Source organism: Columba livia, chromosome 4, assembly GCF_036013475.1.
Source record: "Columba livia isolate bColLiv1 breed racing homer chromosome 4, bColLiv1.pat.W.v2, whole genome shotgun sequence".
Classification (NCBI taxonomy): domain Eukaryota; kingdom Metazoa; phylum Chordata; class Aves; order Columbiformes; family Columbidae; genus Columba; species Columba livia.
This window is the reverse complement of record NC_088605.1, coordinates 40,648,017-40,669,689: the sequence shown is the minus strand read 5'-3', so window position 1 is coordinate 40,669,689 and position 21,673 is coordinate 40,648,017. Positions and strand designations below refer to the sequence as shown.

General features: G+C 36.0%; 1 protein-coding gene across 8 annotated transcripts in view; it reads left to right on the top strand.

Moving 5' to 3' along the window:
• Positions 1–21,673, top strand: part of PALLD (palladin, cytoskeletal associated protein) — a 199,175-nt gene that overhangs the window by 47,616 nt on the left and 129,886 nt on the right. Inside the window, exon 1 of one of the 8 annotated variants that reach the window (XM_065061367.1) lies at positions 4,020–4,557. The exons of 3 other annotated variants lie outside the window; for them this stretch is intronic. Coding sequence is in view for 1 of the 5 variants with exons in the window: in XM_065061365.1 (XP_064917437.1) it covers positions 14,850–14,965 (116 nt within the window). In the remaining 4 variants the exon portion in view is untranslated. Of the gene's footprint in view, positions 1–4,019; positions 4,558–6,712; positions 6,915–7,428; positions 7,530–14,834; positions 14,966–21,673 lie in introns of those variants that run through there. 4 more of the 8 variants (XM_065061366.1, XM_065061369.1, XM_065061368.1 and 1 more) reach the window with 4 other exon arrangements.

Genomic DNA, 21,673 nt, shown 5'->3' with positions numbered 1-21,673 from the left:
ATATTTGAACATGCTCCTTTACATACACAACCTATATGGCTGTTTCTAATACCTTGTTCTTCTACATCTCTACTGCTACAAGTGAATTACAGTGTTGGCAACTAGAAGCATTACAGGCACAAAAGACAGAATTATGTATAGTTCTTTTTTCTTTCAAATAAGAAAGTTTTCATGCCAGGAAAGCACTCTGAAAATTTGAATTTCCTCTGATTTTTGATTATATTTTCTGTAAAAGTTGGGGTTTTTTGTTTTGTTTGGGTTTGGTTTTTTTTTTGGGGGGGGGAAGTAGTATTTCTCTTAAATATTAACTTAGGTTATTCCTCTAAGAGACAGAGAAGACTTTGGAATATATAGTAAATCTCACTTTCAAAAATGTCTAAATGCTCTTTAGGCCCTCTTGAGAATAAAATTTTGACATTAAATAATTTCAGAACATCTAAATACTTCATATATCTTCACAGAGAAAAAGCTCATCTCTAAATCTATGCCACAGGACCACTTCCACTTTTTGAAAGAACACAAGTCTTTGGGAGCAGTGGTGAGTGCGAAGATCAGGAAAGAGCATGCTTTGGGTTAGTAGTCACAGAAATGATGGAGAGGCTGTATGGACAGAAAAAAAAAAACCTTTAAATGTTTTCCTAATCAAAAGTAAACTCAGCATGGGTCATAATTTGAAAAATTAAGGTTTGTAGATACTAAAAGAAAAATGTTCAAATTAGGAAAATACAGATTCTGACATGAGTGTTCTACCTTTTTGCATTTTTCACCAGTCTTGTTACTTTTATTAGATTATAGCACTTGTCTTGCAAGTGCTCCCTACATCCAAACACTGCGTGACCTTTGCTGCTGAATGTCAAATTTACATAGGCTATATTTGGAATACATTTGTGTGTACAGAGTACAAGACACTGAAGTTGTTAAATCGCCCAGTTTACCAGAGCTTGTGTCTAGTAAGTGCTCAAAATTAACAATTAAAATTTAATTTTACCTCTAACTGCATGGCTATTATTATATTTTATGATTATTCTGCAGAGAAAAAGAAATAAATATAAGGGCTTCTTCATGCAAAAAGTTCAGAAATGTGTGCCATAACCTCTCTGGATGGACCTTACCATATAGTAATGGGAGGAAAATCTTGCTTTTTAGAAGCTACTACTGGTAGTCAGATGTGGCACTACTTAGAACAGTTTGATTACCCTTAAGGAATCTTTTAAATCTATTCTTTTTTTGCTAATTAGAATTTCTGATGCATTTATCTAATGCTTCAGAAATTACTGTAGCCATCTGGTCTGAACAGTGAACAATTAATGACGGCTACATTTTACCAGTCAGAGCATTACTCCTATAAAGCATCTTATTTCTGTGTGAAATTAGAATGAATTTTCAGTGTGAGAAATTAATATATATATCGTTTATTTTCCTTCCTCACTTAAAATGAGGTCAGTTGGAAAACACACTGAATTCTGATAAATGTTCATCAGATTTTGAAACTTCCAGCTGAAATGTTAGTAGGCAGAATATAACACATTACTTGAAACAGATTGGCAGCAAAGTAGCAAATGCACAGTTATCATAATTTTTAAAAATGTGCTAGGGTTACATTATATTTGAGTTAAATAACAACAATATTAGTGTAGTAATGATTTATGCAACTGAGACCCCTGCAAAATTCAAACATTTTAGTTCCATAGTTGCATAATAACAAATAATTCCAGGCATTTTTGGTTTTGCTGTGCATCTTTGTCATCTGCGTAGACAGCAGAAAATAACAAAAATGTAATAACTATGCTGGTAATGATTCATTTGATGGATAATTGTGGACTACTGAAATTCTCAATGTTACTTTATCATGTTTTATTTGAATTTCTGGTCTTATGGTTGTCAAATTCTCCTGAAAGCAGCATCATCGTTTTGAGTCTGGTTAGGACAGCAATGCTTAGACAGAGGAAAGCATGTGACAGCTCCCCATTACTCTTTTGTTTGCTTCCTTTTGTGTGTATGTTTATGTTGTAGTTTTATATTTTTGTCAAATTTGCATTATTTCAGGCTTGTGCTTTTCCATAATAGCAAAACAAATTCAAACATCTGTACCAAGACTGGGTTTTGGACTAACCTCTGTCTTCTGGAGACACAATTGCAAACAATACGGAATGTGAGCTTATTGTTGTCCCATCAAAGTGTATGTTTTTCAAGTTAGAACTGTAATTAGCCAGTTCAGCAAATTCAGTGCAGTTGCTGTGCAAGATGGGATGAGGTGTGGACTAAAAGCCTGCAAGTAATCTTATCTGTTCTTGATCTTTTCTTGCATGTGAAATTTGTCAGGTTAAATTTGGGCTGGCAAACCTCAGGACAGCAAAGAAAGCCAAGCTCTCTGATGTGACCAAGGAGTAAAGTACCAGCAGAAACGTACATCACAGGAGGGCTCAGTGAACTTCCTGACACACAACTTGGATTTACTATAACTTTTATGGCCTTACAATATATTGCGATTCAGTCTCTAGTGAATATGCAGGAAGGCAAACTTAAATCATCATAACTTCCTTTCATTCCATATGGTTTCTATAGGCTTCTGAGATTTACCTTCAACATAGTGTATTTGTAGCTTTAAAATCTATCATAACAATTCTTTTTGCTACTAGCTTTGGAAAAGCACTGTAATTGCTTTAATGTAATGAGAATGTAGGGAAGTGCATTATATTGGTTCTATAAAACTTAAGCTTCTATCCTAAGCTACATTAGACTTACTAAAGGATAGGAAAAAAAAAAAAAAAATATATATATATATATTTATAAATATATAAAAAGCTAGGTCCAGACAAAGTATTGACCCTGGGTATAGAAATCAGTCAGTCTGATCTACTCTGTCTCCTGTACTGAGGAACAAAGTCTTGTGCAAACAGGTGGCTGGTTTATGCTATCATTGTTGAAACTGGCACACTGGAGTCTAATTTCTATTTTCTCCCTTCTTTCCCACTTTTATTCCTGTTGTAAGAATTGTTATTTCAGAAATATTTGTTGTGGAAATTGACCGGTTTTGCTTTTCTAAAATGCCCAGTAGCAGGTCAGATACCTCAGAATCTTGGGCTAAACTGTTCTGCATGAGACAAAATCCAAAATGCTTTGACCGTTCTTCATATTGCTGTGTTTTAATTAAACCTTTTAAAAACTAATACTACTCTCTGTAAAGTACTACTCTTTGCTGAGAGTAGTATGATAAATAGATAAATCGTTAGTTTGTAAAGTTTGAGGGTATTTGCTTGAGCTTGAAGCCCTACTGGATACAATTAAAATTTCCCAGAAATTTTAACTAATCACAGAGACTGCTTCTGGGTAGTTTTAGTGGTCCTCAAATTTATGTGAGAGAGTCCAGATCAACTACAAGTAACTAAAAAAAAAAAAAAAAAAAAAAAGAGGCTATCACTAATGATTTAGTATTTTTCCTTAAATTTGTTCTTTACTTATTAATGACCATTTTTAAGACCTTAAAAAGCCCACGTTTGTTAGAACCAATATTCTAAAGCTTTTTACAAAACAGTGACAATAGTTACACCATAGCTTGCTTGATTATCCAGGAAAGAAGTCTTAATTGTTCTTGTTCTGTGTGGTTTTCTTGGTTGTGTTGTGGGTGTTGATTTTCTTTTTGAGAGATGTGCAATTTCTTTATGAAAATTTCTGAAAAAGTTGGGTGAAATTAAACTATATAGATATTTTCATATCCCAATTTCTGCATTATGTTGTAAACTTCCAGCATTCGCTTTTTCAAAAACACATTAAGCAATAACTAGAAATGCTGAGGATTGGAATTTAGGGAATTCTGGAAAGGCAAATGTGATGCTATTTTTTCTGACACATAGTAAACTTCAATAGTAGCTTCTGTTTTTTCTCTTCAGTTTGCGAACAAATGCACACAGTGTGAAATGCATTCCGGCTTCGGTATTAGCAAGTAGATTGCCACTAAATCATGCGTTCCGTGACGTGCCTTTGTAAGCGTAGAGCTTACAGTTACAGTTTAATAGTGCAATCAAATGAGCTGCAAGTCACATTGGAATTTTTGCTCTACCTACTCTCAAGATCAGAATCTTAGGATAGAGACACTCTCAGTACATGCGATAAGAGGAGAGAATGAGGGGAGACGGATCACTATATTACTTCCTTCATGTTATTTTTGGATATGACTAGCATTCCTCCCCTTACACACACCCTCTTTTCTCCCCAGCCCCCACCTCTTACATGCATTACAAGCTCATACAAACACTCTCACGTACTCTGAAGCAAAAGCAAGAGCAACAGTTGGACTGAAGCCAGAGGACTTAAACTTCGCTTCCTCATTGCCAGCAGGCTTTGTTCTTTGGAATCAGAACTAGGGAGAACGTCTTCGTTGCCGATCGTGAGTGGCTGGAATTTGGCAACCCGACTGTCTATTAATTTTTTCTGTGCTCTTCTGCAAACAGCTGAATTCAGAGCAGCAAAGTGAAGAGCTGGGAATAGTCAAGAAACAAAGGATCCAGAGACCTTCAGCTTCTTTGTGGGGGGTGGGGGCTCATCTGTTCCACAATGGTAAGTGCCAGCATTAAATGTGTATAAAGATGCAAGAAACAATAAGGTGTTTTCGCTGTTTTACTACAACAGGGGAGGGGAAAAAAATACGTGAGTGAGTCATACAGTATGTGCTCAGTTACAGTGGTCTCGGAACAGTGCCTAGCAATAAATGTTTCTCATTTCTCCCTTTTCAAAAAGCACTGTAAGAATGTATGTATTTTTGCAAGATTCCCGAGTACCTGTACGATTCCGGAAAGGCTTCCAAATGGCTTCATTATCATGTTTTCTGCAAATCTGTTTTGTTTAGAACCGTGTGTAGCATAGGGTAATTTTAACTAGCAGAGTAACTCATTTAAGTGAGAGAGTTGAACCTGAGAAGTAAACATCTTCCATCACAGAGGATATGAACAGAACTAAAGTTCAGGAGAATGGGGGAGTGAAAAGGGATGAGATGCTTCCTTAAACTGTCTAGGTTAGAGGAACCCAAAATAAACTTGTTTTAAATGATTCGCATTCATTCAGAGCACACCTCCCTACTCTTCACCGCAGCATTAGGAGCCAAGTGAATCTTTTTAGAAACAAAAAGCTTTGAGAGTCTACTGTTCTAGGGCATGCAAGTGAAAGCTGATGTAAACTGGAAAAGATTGTATGTTTGGATAAATGACTCTCAGAGGACAGGAGTTGCAAAAGGAAACTGTTTTCTTCCAATAAGCAAAATTATTTGGCTATTCTTGCTTTGTAAAAGTGTTAACATTGCAGCATTTGAAGTTTAATAACAGAATGGATTGCTTTGTTACAATGACTTTTTTTTTATCATCTCCCTGTCTTGTCTTTAGGAAAAGTTTTATAATGACCAGCACAACAGCAGATTAATTCAAATGCCTTGGTTTCAAAACTGCCATCTAGCTGTCAAGGGAAATTCACTGTAGGGACCCATTTGTTTTAAAGCTACTGATAAGCCCTGCTATCAGCATGCTGTTATGTCTTGCTACATGGGTTATCTTAATAAAGTGATAAATATGAAACCCTTGAAATCCAAAAGTTCAGCTGTGTAATAGAGATGACAAAGAGGGAAGGACCAGGTGATTGAATGTACTTTAAAATAAATAAATAAATGAATAAATGAAATTAATGGGACAATAGACCTGAAAAGGTGAAAGCTTTTTTTTTTTTTTTTTTATTTTTCCCTTAACTCTGGTTCCATCAGCTATTTCAAACAGTTATTGCAATATTTTCTGTTGACAACGTGAGTGGTCCCTTCCCCCTGCTGTCTTATTAACTGCTGGTTATCAGGGATTTGTGAAGGTGAATCTGGTCATGTGAAAAATATGCTGAATGAGCAAATGAGTGATTGTGCAAAGTATAGCAGACACAGTCAATTAACCGTTTGTTTGAGTTCTGTAAGTTTGTTTTTTCTAATTCAGTAACTTGTAACCAAAACTCTCCATTCTGACTTTCACCCTTCATTTGGAAGAATACTCTGTTTGGTGTGGTAATAGGTAAAAATGAACCACTGAATCCTGTTACTATGGCATGACTGCAAAATGGTGCTCAGCAGGATGGTTCGCAGTAGGTTAGGTTGTTGGGGAAGTTTAGTACACGTTTTGTTTGCCATGTACTAAGGCACTTATTTCTGTAGCACTTACTAGCTTTATTTATGGGAAGTTATTCAGTGAACTGGAATCACACACTCGAACTAGCGAACAGTCTTTTTCAGAGCTAAAAATGGAATAGTGTTTTCCTGAGTGGGGCTCCCTCCTGCCGATGGCACCATGTCAGGTTGCCTCAGCAGCTGCTTTCAGTTTCACAATTTACATGGGTGCTATAATGACATTTTTTCTCATTGATGTGGTGGAAAAATCTGACATCTTTATACTGTTTTTACTGCTTTGATGTGTTAAAGCATATTTTCTACTGACTGTGAGGTTTGGCAATGAGTGTTGAGTTCAGAGACGAGCCTGTACCAAAACTCTTGGATTCCAACCTCCATGAAGTATGAGAAGGTTAATAACTGGGTCCAAACGTCTTGGCTCTGACCTATACTTCTTTTAAATGCACATCACTTCGGCCACATGTTTAAGTGGTTTTTTGAGGTGATTAAGACTGAAAGAAATCTTTCAGGCTGCAGACAGATTTTTAGAGAGGAAGTGACACTTAAGAATCTTATAGTTACTTAAGCTAAACTTGCTCATTTGCTGCTTAAACTTGACTTTTAGGAGCCCCCAAGGAATTACGTTCCCTTCCTCTGTTATAACTTTAGATTTAAGTAGTATTTTGGAGCTCCTTCTGACATGTGCTGAGAAAGCTAAGGTGCTTTGTGCCTATTGTTCCTACTTGCTCGAGTGGAGCAGCGAAGGCCAACAGCATTCATCCAGGTAATGTGGGTACCTCCAAGGGTTTGTTTGATCCTTAGTGACCTGCTTGTGAGCTTTTAAGGAAGCTTTTAATTGTTGTTTTTGTTTTTGTTGGTTTTTTTTTTTTTACTCATCTGTGCAAAAAACTTGTGGCAGCCCATAATAAAAACACTGTTGTGCAATGTAAAGGGATACACAGATTGTTACTGAAATAATGGATATTCTGCTTCTTTAATTGATCAACTTCTCCAAGCCTGGCTGGTTTAATGGATTCAATGGCTCTCTGTGAATACAGTTACACAAGCATCTGCCAGCTGCTTCTTGTACCTCTGTTTGCTTCAGCAAGGCAAGAAAAGCTGGGTTTTGGCTGTGTTGGCTCGCTGTGGTTTGTGGCACACAGCATTGATTTATTAGGCAGTAGTTACATTTTTTTTTTTTCTTTTTTCCTTGAATGATTGAACTGTGATGTCACTTTCTGTCTTGGCTTTAACCTCTTAAATAACTTTTCTTTTTTTTTTCCTTTTCTTTTTGTGCAGACTATTCTCTTAACACTAGGGAAGTGGGAAATGTCCCAATGTTCATTGCAGAGCAACTCTGTCTACCCCAGCACATTCCAGGGCCACCGAATCATTTGTGGTGAGAGTGATTCAGACCTGGTTAAGATGATTTAAAAGAGAGGTTATGGGCATACTGCAGTTGTGCATTTAAGAAAATACAGGGAGTTTTTTACTGCCTGATTGAGACCACATGGCTCCAACTTAGACTTTTTTTAACGTGGAAATTGTTGGCTGGATGTACTGAAACGATTTATATTTTTTTTTTAATTGCCTAGAGGCCAAGAGTTGGGATCATAGCATTTAATTATAAGGTCAGAGTTAAAGCAAATGCTTTTAATGTTTCTTTGAACAAAAGGAGAAATAGCTTCTTTGAATATTTTGCATAGAGCACAAACATGCCTCTCTTAAATGAGAGCAAATATATTTCAGAAACTCTTTTGGACATTACAGGGTAATTGGTGACCTGATTTGAGAGAGAGGGAGAAGGAGAGAGATAAGTGAAGATCTCACTGTCGTAAATCACAGTAAATAAGTTCCATTCCAAATGCATTATGGAAAGAAAGTATGAAAAGTAAAAGAGGACAATGACCTCCTTGATTGTATACAGTTTAATTGCTTACTCTCAAAGTTAGTATTTTGGCTGCTCTTAAGAGTAGTGGAAAGTTTATATTATTAAACAATTTATTAAACTGTTGTAAGTATCTAGAACAAAATATATTCCCAATCTGAAGAATGAAATTATAATAATCTATATTTTAGGCACTTTGTACTATTATGTTCTTTTTATGTATATTGTTTATTCTGAGATACTTTTAATCAAATCTTGTTCTTTGCTTAGTACTCTCATAATCCTTTCTTCTCAATTATTTCCTTTTTTCCATAAATTAGTGCATAGGACTTGACATAAATTTTTCATCCAAATCTCCTTCAGATGTGAGTATTACATGGTGAATGATTTTTATACAGATACTTTCGAGATGGGAAATCAAGTTCATGGATTTTCAAATTTAGAAAACAGATCAAAAGCCACAGCATTGAAAAACACTGTTGTTTTTTTTTTTACTTCTGTCTGGAAGACGAAGTAAATATGAAGAACAGTTTCTATGATAGTTCTGTATACACAGTAATTTATCTAGAAATTATATATAAGTGTTATTCTACAACAGAAAATCCAATAAACAGCAATTAAAAGCTTTTTGCTGTCTTTATGTATTGGGGTAGTAAAGTTAACGGACTGAAACGGAAAAGAACAGATAATGTGTATCAGTCACATAACTGTGTACATCTTTTGAACTAGCTTCTTGCTTGACAGTACTTTTCTTTCTAATTTCCAGGACAGATGTGAACTTTGTTCTTAACCTTAAAAAAATAAAGGATAAAAACTTAAAAAAACCCAACAAAACAAAAAACTTAAACTAGGCTTCACGAATCACTGTTAGTTAATTTCTGCCTGATATAAACCACAATGTAAATGTTTAAAACTTATTTGCATTTTTTTGTAACTTTGAAGTGCACAATGCAGATGGGAAAGCTATTAATATTTCTGAATAACTGCTGTGAGAATTGATCAGAGGTCCAAATATATACTGCAGCACCTTGACATTCCTGCCTCTGAGATGCTAATGTGTTGTGTCAGTGTTCAGTTTTACTGTATTAATGCATACGAAATATGTAGAACCAACCTGAATTGGTTTTATACTAGGCAATCCTAGTCGTAGTGTGGATAAAACAGTACATTTTTTTCTACCCCAAGGCATGGCCTTTATAGTACCCAGTCTTAAAAGGTGCATCTTGTGCCTGAGTCCCTCTGTGCTTTACAGATCATGTGAAGCAGAGGTGGTAAAATTCTGCTGCACAGTATAGGTGGGAGTATCCTGCTATTTTCATATAAAGAGCAGAATATTTTATTTTTTTGAGATTTCTCTGGGACAGCATTCATAGTGCTGCTGATGGTATGCAGTTATTAATCTGTAAGTAGGATGACATTTGCCATTCTTCCCAAACTTAATGGCTACTTACATGTTTTTCCTGACTAATGCTGGTGCAATCTGTGTTGTACTGCTCATTTGTAAAATAGATCCCCTCTTTAGTCAGTTTTTCAAACAGCGGAGAGAAGCATGTTGGAAAAGAGTTGGAAATAAGGATTGTGGAATGCCAGGATTTATGTGGGCCAGAGCAAGCATATTCTAGTCATAGCATAAAGGAGTAATTGCTTAAAGCAGTCTTGAGCATTGATCTTCAACCTGTTGGGTTCCTATGGAATTCTTGATTTTCCAGTAAAACCTGCTTTTGGTACTGCTTCATATTTTAGTTTTCATGATGGTTGTGAAAAATACACGGGGGATGCTTTGAGGCAAGTGGGAAGAGCCTTGAAAGTGATGATTGTTTGGAGCAAGCAGGCACTGGCCAGAGCTACACAGATAGTGTCCAAAGGACATAGCAGGGATACGTGCAAGCTTTGGGATCATACTGCATTGATGGCTGGGAACCATGGTTATGAGCTTGTCTGATGGGGCTGAAACCAGTCTCAAGTGAGATCCAGGCTGTGTCTTGCAGCTAGTGAGGGTGTATAAAGGTGCTGAAACTGATAGATTAATAGATAGTATCAGTTAATTGTTATTAATTAGGCAGAGGTCCTCAAGTCTGGCATAGGTGGTCAATGTAGTCCTCCTCTAAAGAGTGTCCTTGTGGGATTTGAAATGCACAGTAATGCAGCAGTTAACCCTAATGACAGGTATCTATTTGCATAGACATAGTAAATCAGCCAGATTTTGCCTGTGCTTTGTAATTTCCGTAAAAGGATGCTGTGCATAAGAATGCTGAGGAAATGGTAGCATAAGTTGTGCTGCCTTGGGAAATCTGAGGCTCCAAAGACAGGCAATTTTCCTTCCCCATGCTTTCCTTCCCCTTATCTGCTGCTTCATCTAGACCTTTTCAAATAACGCACTCTAAATCTGTCCTAGGACACCACAGATGTCATCTGGGAGGCCAAAGTCTTGAATCCTATTTTCATCCTTCTAATGAGTAGCTTTTTGCTATGTCTGTTGTTGTACTTACCTTTGAGGTAGGACATAATGAAACAGCATGCCAAAGAAAGGTACAGTTACTTGTAAAGATGACAGTTCTTTCATAGAGATCAAGCTTTTTTATTTTTTTTCCCACCAGCAACCATGAAACATGTCTGTGATAATGTTACATTATGAATTAAAACAGGTATAGTCAGTATTGCTGATGAATTGTTTTGCTAGTTAATGTTGGATATTAATTCAGAAAGCTTCCAGTTTCAGTCCAGACCAGTAGGCTTAGAAGCTATTTAACATGTTACAAACGTGAGTTTGTAAAGTGTCTGAAGTTCTCTGGCTCTGCTGGATATCAAACTATTAGTGAAAAAACATTAATGTTTAGATTATTTGCTATATTTCTGTGATTATACAGCTGGCTCCAGATCTAGCTTTAATAATTTCCTTTCCTGAATTTCTCTTTATATAGTTTTCTCAAAAGTTTCCAGTTGTCCTTACATAAAGTAGTCAATATTGCTGAGTCTGAATTACAAATTAAAGAATGCATGCAAGATAGCAAGAATTAACTGTATGGATGAAGGAGACTTCAGCATATTTGGAGAAGACTGCATTTATGAATTCAGAACAAAATTCAACGAGTTTAACCATTTAGAAATAGCATAAATTAGGTGCATTATTACTGGGCCTTGATTATTAACTCCTATTGGATTCTGAGATATGTTTTCTGAGATTTTTGTTTGTATACATTGTTGGGTACCTCACACAAACCCCACATTTTCCTGATAGTCCTGAGGGCATTTACATGAGGACTTTGCTTCAAGCTTAGGAGATAAAAATTTTGATGATCACTAACAGAAAATATTACATAGAGCTTTAAACCCTCAACTGCCAACTTCAACCAAACCACCTGTTTAACTAATAGGATTGCTGCTTTTGTCATCTGTAAATACATGAAACAGATTCGACTGTTGTGACTGACTGTGAATACAGGTCATCCTAATCCTGAATAGTTCAGTGATGGAAGTTTCTTCCGTGGGCATCTCGGCCATTCAAGATCTGCTGCTACTATTGAAACTCAGTGGAGAACTGAGGTGCTTGATTTCTACAGCCTGTGACTCTCTGAGATGCCAATCTCCAGAGGCTGAACCTCACAAAGTAAATTTGACTGCTGTCATATGTAATGCAAGGCACTGACAAAAGTGCTGACAACTTTCTTCCTTTGCTCTCAGCTGCTAAGTTGCTGACTTGACCTGTATGAATCAAATACTTTATCTCTGGTCAACAAGGTTATATTTACTGACTCTGGCTTGGAAGTAACCGGGAAGTAAGAAAAAGGGAGATGATAGTATGAACAGTATCCATGTAAGAATGAAACAGTTTTATATTGGGTATGTAGAGTCTCATTTTGTATTTAATCTAGGGTAGTCAAGCTAATGTTGCAGCTGCAAATAAAACAGTTTATCTATTCAGCTACAATAATGTAGATAAATGTCTTCTGTAGGCATCATTTAATTGTGCCTATAAGAAGCATGGTAATTGCAATATATATGATAGTTGATTTAATAACTTTCTACTTTTCATAATTTCAGCAAGATGTCTGACAGTTTTGAAGGTAAACCTGCAAGTTCCACAGTTGCCACTTCCATGTTTTCAGTACAAACCCTACACACCCTGCATGGAGGTTTCTTTTTACTTATTGTTGATACCTTATTATTATTGATTACTTATTGGTGATTTGTAAGTTATTAAGGTTTCATGATTGAATGTTGGTGGTATTTTTCTGTGAAGTAGTGGTTGGGCTAATATACTTCTCAGCTTTCTTCCCTTCTTAAATATTATGGTTTTGAGAAGAAGTATTACTGCTTCATCTGAAATGTTTGTTGCCAGCCATAAACTTGCCACTAACTCACCACAATCATATAATATGCAGCCTCCCTTATGTATAGAATTTGAACTGCATAAATGCAATTTTATCCTTATCACTTTCCACCTTTTTCTTTACTCCTAACTCTTTACTGTCCTTCCTCAAATTTCAAAATGCTATTCCACTGGATGATTATGCTTGGCAGTTCTGTAAGAGGTTCCCCTCCCCATGTAAGCAAAATATTGTCAGCATGCTACTTCAAAATACGTTTCTGGTCAAAGGAGTGTGCGGTTATAATGGACGGCTGAGAGCGGCATCTCTGTTGTAGGCAATATGCATTCCATTTCAGCTAGACAAGCAATCATGTTAATCCTGCAAGCCTCAACAGTGCTTTGTGTCTGAAAAATGTTCAGCATTTTACACGTGATTATTAAATACTTAATTTTTTAACCTGGTGTAACTGTCTTCACTGCTTTTAGTTTTCTTTCTTTCCTTTCCATCTGTTATCACGTTAATTTCCTATCAAGTACCAGCAGAAGTAACTTGATGTAAGCGTCATTCTGCATAAGCCAAGTGACAGTATCTGCAATTTAAGGGAATGTATTTACAGTCATTTAGTACACACACAAGAGACTTTGGTGCATAACTGCCCTCAGGGTCAACAGAAGGTGGCCACATAAACTCTTTCTGTAACAAAAGGCAAACAGATCCCTAAGAGTGAGACTTCAGTATTTCACTGCCATGCAGTGCTGTATAATATCTTCCATTAATCTCCTTATTCCAATCTGCTAGGTTTTTAAAAGACTGAATAATAGTTTTATGGCTAACAGTATGTGTGGTAACGCAAAGTCAGAATCTGCTCTTAGGCTAGAGACCTGGTCAGTGCATGGAAGGTGGTCTTAGAGGTGAGGCAGTGAAAGCCGAGTTCTGACCTGACTCTTACCTTTCTTGGGTGACAATAGACAAAGTACTTAAGAGCTGTTTCTCAGTAATAAAGCATATCTCATTATCTTATGTTCAATTGCTGTTTCAGTGCTCAAAGTCCTATTCACTGAGCTTGTCTTTCGAGACATCTTTATTCAGCTACCTCAGGCACAATGTTCATTGTGCAATTGCCAAGGTGCACAGTAGATGAGAGAAAAATGTTGTTTGGAACCATTAGATCCTGTCTAGACTGTTGTTATCAGGTGGTCCAATGTTTATACTTGGTAAGATGGGTGCTGCATGCTAGACACTCTGGGAAATTATGGTGAATGTTCTTACTGAATATATACTTGAGGGTATGCCTAACATAACAGAGTAAGAAAAGTGGAGGAGAGAAGGGAATGGTGGAATAAAATGAAGGAGGCATAGAATGCTGCTGTAGTTGGCTCTTCCAGCACACTCTTGAGGCTGAGAACAAACCGTATGAAAGCAGGAATAATATCTCTAATACCGTATGTGCGTTTCTTCTGAAGCACTAAGCTGCGACTCTGTTCTCATATGCTTCCCCTACTCTTGACTCTCAGTACAGGGCTGGTTGCATTTCAAGACTGCTTCTAAAATGTATGGGATATCTTTCTTTAACTTCCTTGAACCAAATATTTGAGGATGCTTAATAGAAAATAAAACAGGCAGAGCTTCCTGGATTATCTTTGAAATCCATTTTGGAGAGAAAATTTTCATGTATGTATTTCATGTGTGGCAACGGGTTCCTTTAGACACAGGGTGAAAAATACAGAATGGCACCTCTAGTTTGGAAATCTAATATTCTGGTTTTTTGAAAGAGATTATAATCTTTGCATGAAATGAAACAGCAAATTAATCAATTTCTGCTGGCACAAGCACATACACAAGCAGAAGGGGTCTGCTTGCCTTACTGCCTTACTGACAAATGAATTAGCAGAACAATCTGAAATGGAGATTATGTCTACCACACTTTGACTTCAGGGTAAGATGTTCCAGGCCCAAGAAGGAAACTGTACAAAACCAGTGAATTTAATTACCCGTCAGAAAGAAAGACATTATTGCTCACTGTCTGGCATTTCATGCCCTAAAACAATAGGAGCTCCTATGTAGTAACTAGTCGAATGCAAAAAGTGCATGTTTCAGGTGCTGAATTCTGTATAGTATGCTTCACAGTTCCACAATAATCCTCTGAGAGTATAAGACTCTGAAATTGTGGAAAATTAAGGGTTATATGTGGTAATCATTTAAACCTGAACTACATTTAAAAAAATAATGAAACTTCTATAATAATACTAGGGACAAAACTGCAGAGTAAACTACTGTAAAGATTTTTTTATGGCTGCAGTTCCTCGTTCTTCACATTTATAAACTGTTCTAGTTTTGTACTGTGATACATGGAAGCAGCTTCAATTTTTCTTTGCATTGGAGGCAAGCTATTGCCTATATTGCAGTGGAGATTGAAATGTATAAGATATTTCCAAAGAAAAATTAAAAAAGCTTCCACCAAAATATGAAACCTAAAAACACAGAACAAGAAAATTGCATGGAATGGTAAGGAATTAACTTAATGTACATTAGTTGTACGTATTATGCCTGTTTTAATTTGAACTTGTACTTGGCTTCATTCTTCATCTCACTTACTGGTCGCTTACCGAATTTAGCACAAAGGCTTCTGAAATACAGGTAAATGTACTACATACCTACTGTATGAACATTCTTTTTCAGTATATACTGTCCTACTTCTTGGCTTTTTTTTGTTTTTACTAACTCATTATGGAGAATTGCATTTGTAGATATATCAGAAAGCCAAATAATTTTCATTTTTAATGGATTTTAAATAGTTTGCAAATTGCAGACCAGATGCCAATCCATTAGAATTCATAGGTTTGGGGCTGTGATTTTTTTCCTTTCTTTTTCTTTCTCTCTCTCTCTTTTTTTTTTTTTTTTTTTTTAAAAAAAAACAAAACAACAAAAAAAAAAAACCAAAAAAAAAAAAAAAAAAAAACAAAAAAACTCTGAAACCCAGAGAGGTTACAGATGATTCTAACTACTGTATTTATGAAATAAGTAAGCATTTTTCCAAGCCTAAGTAGTGTAATTTGGGGGCTAAGAGCAAGTGGGAATTATTTTTCTGTGTCTCATATTTCATGATATTGAGAAAACATATATGTATATTATGTATATTAAAAATATAAAAATAATTGTTGGGTTATTGCAGCTTGCTGCTATTTCCAATTCAGTCTCTCTTTTATCCTCTGATATTTGCAGAATTTTATAATTACATTTGGGGGTCTTTTACTTGAGGAAAACGATTTTAAGTGAAGGGAAGAGATTTTTCAGTCTTCAACAGCTTAGCCTCCTGAAGTTGAAGATACTTTGTTGTGAGGCAGTATTGGCTTTGTTCTGATGGAAATTTATTTCAGTTTCAACACGTTGAGAGCTTGAAAAAATGGCAAAATGTCGAGCCCAGCCATCCAAGCTGTTAAGCGATTGCTTTCATTACTGATATACACAAACATAGTTGTAGTGAAGCAAAGAGTTCTTTTGACTCTTGTCAAAAGAAAAGTCAAAAAAAGTTGTGCCAGGAGGTGCCTTTTGAGGAGACTTTTGAGGTGACTTTTGAGGAGAGTAGTTGTTTCCCCTTTGATTATTCTAATTTATCCTTTCTCAGTCTGGCTAACTTATGAGGCAGCGGGGTTGTTTCTTAGGCACCTGCAAAGGAGCTCTAGCCATCTTTGCACTGACAGCACTCCATCTCAAAAGCCATTTTAGGATATATGGCCGAGTTGTAAGCAGCAGCAGTACCCATATACATGCCAGGAACTCAAGCTTAGTCAAATAGAACATTATACAAAATATCCTCCTATAGGCTTGAAAATATTTTCTAAAGAAAATGACTGCTGTAAAAAATCTCATTAAATTAACCTGCAATACAGCACCACTTATCTAATGAGTCCAACAGCCCTCAAAAATGTCTTACAGATAAAAGGATGGAAACCTTAGTACCTTAAATTAATATAAATTATTCTTGGGATTTTTATTTACATATATGAATACGGACACATAATTTGCAAATTTATATATGCTCAAATCCACTAGTTATAAAACTTAATGAATGAAATGAGAAGGCATACTTATTTTTAAGTAACTAGCTGTCCATGTGGCAAATAATCAACATGCTTCTTGTAAAAGGTGGTTTGCAGTTTGCACTACGTAACTGGTACTTAAATTACACAGTATTGTATCTCTTTCTTGGTCTGATGATTACACAAATCTCAAATGAACTGAATTATCTATCCACATCTATTTGTCAGTTAAATTGGTGCTTCCGAAAGTGACACATTTATAGCTCAGGCTTGTGCTCAAATACAGAGAAGAAAGTTCTCTGTAAGGTTTCTGAAACTGGTTGTGAAACATGTGGGTTACAACTACACTTGGTCGATGTTTTTGTCTTCAGAAACAGGCAGTTAGGATCAAGTTTAATAAGGTACTTCATGTTTTGGTGATGGAAAAAGATAAGGAAAAAAAATAAAGCAAAATAAGAGATGAGAAGCTTTGGACTTCCGAGATAGAAAACAAGTTGTTAGGCATACTCTTATTTCATACATTAAGGTTGACTGTAATATAAGCAATGTTTTTTTTAGAATGTTTTTTAATATAATTAATTACTTTACAGGTGAAAGATAATTGTTCATTCTGGTTAGAGAAGAAAACCTACAGATCTTTTCATTGTATACTGACTGCAGTTTTGGCCGGTTAAAGAAATATTATCTACTTGCCATTCTTACTGAATAAATACAGCTGCACAGATGTCTTTGTTCTACATGATGAAACAGGATTACCTGAAATGAGGTATCTCATTTGGATACCACTGGATGTGTTTGTGAAATATCACGTGCCCCAACATGACAGAGCTGTTGTCAACAAGAGTCACTTCCCTGATTTCTTTGCTGTATGTCGTATATGCACCAATAAGGCTTTAAAGTTAGTTCAGCGAGGAAGTTGCTAGATACTTGTTGTTGTTCTTCTATTAAATATTTAAATATTATTCTTATAATCATAGAGTTCTAAAAAATTTAGTGCACATATCCATTTTTTTAGAAAGTTACTCCTTCAAGAAGTGAGTAGCCAGTAATGAACAGTATCCTAACTTCCTGCACAGCCTGTCATGACAAAGATGTTTATTGACCACAAATAAATAGCTTTGGATTACATAACCAAATAAATCATACAGCAGGCACCTCTTTTCTGTATTATATAGTATCCCTGATTTCTGTAAAGAAAAAATTAGCATTAAACTTCTTCATTATAGGCATGGAATATAATTCAGTTCTGTTCTTTAAGCCTCATAATTTTTTGATTTACATCCAGATTTTAAACTGAGATTGGACATGGCACTTATTGCCATGATCTAGTAAATGGACTGAAGCTGGACCAAGGGTTGGACTTGATGATCTCTGAGGTCTTTTCCAACCCAGTCGATTCTGTGATTCTGTGTGATATTTCATTACTGTATCACATCATTCATATCTTCTAGGTTTTTATAATAATGCAGGATTAACACAGAGATGTGGAATTGACAACAACGAAATTTACTAAATTAGAATGGTTCTCCTCCTCCTTCTTCTCTATAGATTTCCACAGTACACAGTCAAATCATGATAAAGGTAAAAAAATATATATATATATATAATTAATTTACTGTTTTTACTGCTCCCGTACCAAGCCCACATCTTTAAGACTATCTGTCCCTCTCTCTCAAAAAAAAAAAAAATTTGTCCTGAATCTTTAATTCAATGGAGAGTTACCAAGAAATGTAGTCAGTATTGCACACATCTTTACTCATACAGCTCATATTATAATATGCACACTTGTTTTATAACCGGTAAGCAGAAGTGCCTTAGGAAATAGGAATTAGTTGCCACAGGAGTAAATTTGTAGTAGGAGTAAATTTCAGTAGGTTCAGTAACTTCAGAAAAATACATTTCACGGCAAAAATTCTTAGTGTGCTTAAGAATAAATTAGCAATAACAGAGTTGAAATCAGTAGCATGCATTATACCACTGGCAGAGAAATGTAAAATAAGCAAAGGTAACTGTCGAGCAAGTGATTTTAAATTCTCTTAATCTAAAAAGCGTCTTCTAAAAGATTTGACATACAGCAAGTTAGGTGCTTGCTTGCATGCATGAATATCTCTATTGTTCAGGTAATTAAAAGCTTCAGTCATAAATACGTTTTTTGAAAGCTTCAATATTTAAAAGCTATGAAGTGAGAGCAACAATTGCAAAGACAAAGACAAGATAGGATCTTAAAAAAAAAAAAAAAAATAAAGAACATTTAAGCTAATCCTGTGATTTTAAGACAGAACAATTAGTTTTAATCAAGTCCAGCAATACTGTTTTTCTTTTGTAATGAACTGTACACAGCTATGTGAGGCTATGGAATGCTGCAGCACTCGGGGAGAATGCTGTGAGTGACAGGCTGGATCTCTGCTGTAGCTCTGAATGTTTTGCCTGGAGCTGTCAAAAGCTCAAGCTTTCAGTTTATTTCCCCAGCCAACATGCTGAAGCAGAGCAGAATCCTTGTCCCACAGGTAAAGCAAGCAGAGAGAGACTTGGAAAACCTACCCAAGAATGTAAAGAAGGAATTTTCCGAATGACAGGAATAAACTAAAAAATGATCTTTGGAGTCTCTGCAGCCTGCAAACAGTGACAGAGGCCATTGTTCACTGCTCTTGGATACTTTGTAGCTGGTAACATCTGTTACCTTCTGTACTCCATCATCTTTGCATCCTTGCACAGAGCATAATGCAAAACTGGACTTCAGAGGCCACAGAATTAGCTTGTAGGAAATAGCGAGCTGAAATGTTGACATGGGTCTTGAAAATAGAACCATTTTGGTATTCTTTTGCCTTTTTTGTGCACTTTGAGAAGGCAGTTTTGGTCCCAAATACCTAATTGTGCAACTTACTTGGCTGGATGTGAAGTCCTCATTGAAATTTGTGAGAGACTGGAGAACACTGTGCAACACCTGAAGAATCATTTAAATTCTGGATAAGTATATAATGTGTACTGTTCATAATGTAACACACTTCTTATTATAAAATTGGTTTTTGTGGTTAGAGCTATCAGAGCTGTTTTTTAATTGCTTAACTAGAGGCTCAGGCAAAGCACCAGCATCTATATTCAGATCTTAATTTTCTTTTAAGATTACAAAATATAAATATTTAAAGTGTGTATGTTATTGGTAACTCTTTCATGAATGCCTATACAAAAAACAAAATTGTATATAATGCATAAAAATATTGTATTGCAAGTTCAGTATGCAAAGAACTTAAGCATCTGAATAATCTGATTACTGCACTGTATTCTAAATCTCATATGGCCAAGCTGATTTCTTTTAAAAATCAAGTTAAATTCTTTAAGTAGCAATGCTTTACTGTCTGGAAGTGTTGGACTGCGTAACTTGAATGGAGAAAAAAAAAAAAAATGGAAGTTACACACAGTATTGTGATGGAAATGCTGACTCTGCCAGTGCAGGAAAGTCAGAGTATTTCATTTTAACTTTTCTTGCTGGACATACTTAACACCACTAAGGATAGAATTACTTTTTAATTTACAACTTATCTCTCTGCACTTTTTGTAGTGGTCAGAGCTCCCCATTATAATTCTTCCCTAAGGCTATATCTTAATGTTTCGCTTCAGCTGCCATTTTAAATTAACTTTTAAGAGCGTGCAGAAAGGAAAACCTCTCTATTCCTCAGTGACTCTCAAAAAACATAAGTTCCATCAGGATTATGCATTAGAGAGAACCTTGAACTGTTTTTCTTAAGGCCCTGGTGCTTACTCAGTCAGTGTACTGTTCAACTCTGTTTATATTTTGTTCACAGTCATTAAAATCCCAGACACATGTGCTTGTATGTATTTCTATGCTTGGAGGGTTGTGAGGGCATGAAGAAAAGAAGAACGAAAAAGAAAGACATATTTTGTGAATTGCTATTTGATGTCAGTGTGAATTGCTACTTGATGTCAGCGTGCATGAACTGCTGCTCACCTGGCATCTGACTGTTCTTTTTTGTTTGCTGTTCTAGTTTTGCAGTTTTACAATACTGCAGCCAGTGAAAAAAGCAAAGTAGGCTTTGAAGCATGAAGAGCAATTATCTCAACCATTGTTCTCCTGCTACCAAAACACCTCTGGTTTGCTTCCTTGGAGCATTGACTTTCCAGTCTAGTGACTGTGTTTCAGTGTCTGCATTAAATACTTCATTGCTATTGTTTTAACACACAGTAGATACAATGTAGGTAAAAATCTATGCACAGTTGGAGAAAAGGCAAGGCAAAGAGTAGTACAGTGGAAACGCAGACAGGAAGAGAAATGGAGGAAAGAGAATGAAGAAGAAAGTAGGAAAGAACAGAGAAATTCAGTGTAATTTGAAATTTGGCATGATACTTAATGACTAATAATTCCAGTTACATAAAATGGATATTCCTTTTCTTTGACCTCTTTTTTTTTTTTTTCCCAGCCTTTATATGACATCATTACAGCAGTTTCTGTTCTCTTTCAAGTGGACAGTTGTCTACGAATTAGCAGGAACACTCACATGTCCTGCAGGAATGCACCTAGGATGCAAGCTTGAGTTCATATTCTGCAGTCTGATAAATACACACATATGCAAAATCTTTTGTTGGTCTCTCTGCCTCCAACAAAGAGATAGGGAAATGCGTAGATCATTTTTGTACCTTTAGCATCCAGAACCTGTGAAATAAATGTATTTTTCAATGAAAGTTCTCTATAGGGGGAATTATCTCTTCTTTTTGCAAATCATCTGTAGTGCATTTGTTCCTCTGTGTTACTGTCAGTGTCCTTTGGGTTGGGTTTGGTTTGGGGTGTTTTGGATTTCTAGAAGCATTATTGCCTTCTCACAGCTAGATAGTAATCCTCTTAGCCCCAAGAGGATCAGTAGACTGGAACAGGCTGGACGTGAGTTAATGCTGCCCTGGTTAGCATAAAGCTGGAATTTTCTTGTAAGACTTGCTTTGTGGCTGTTTTTCTGTACCTAGCCATGAGTCCTGGTTTCTTTGGCTCAATCTGCCTTTGCTAGTGATTTGTTGCTTGCCTTGGTGATCCCTCTGCAGAAAGAAAGAATGCTTCGAAGATCTGTCTTTGAAGCTTTTTCAGTTCTTAGGAGCAGAAAATCCTCTTACTGTGACTATTCCAAGTGTAATGGCAGTAATGCTGATGGGGCCTGTAGATAGCAGTTTTGTGTTCTGTAACAGTCCATCTTGTATAAACGATGGAAAACTAGAATTCAGCCTGTTTGGGAAAAAATACTTAATTTAGTTTGACCACTTTTTTTTTTTTTTCATTATAAACTCTCTTGAACTGAACTGG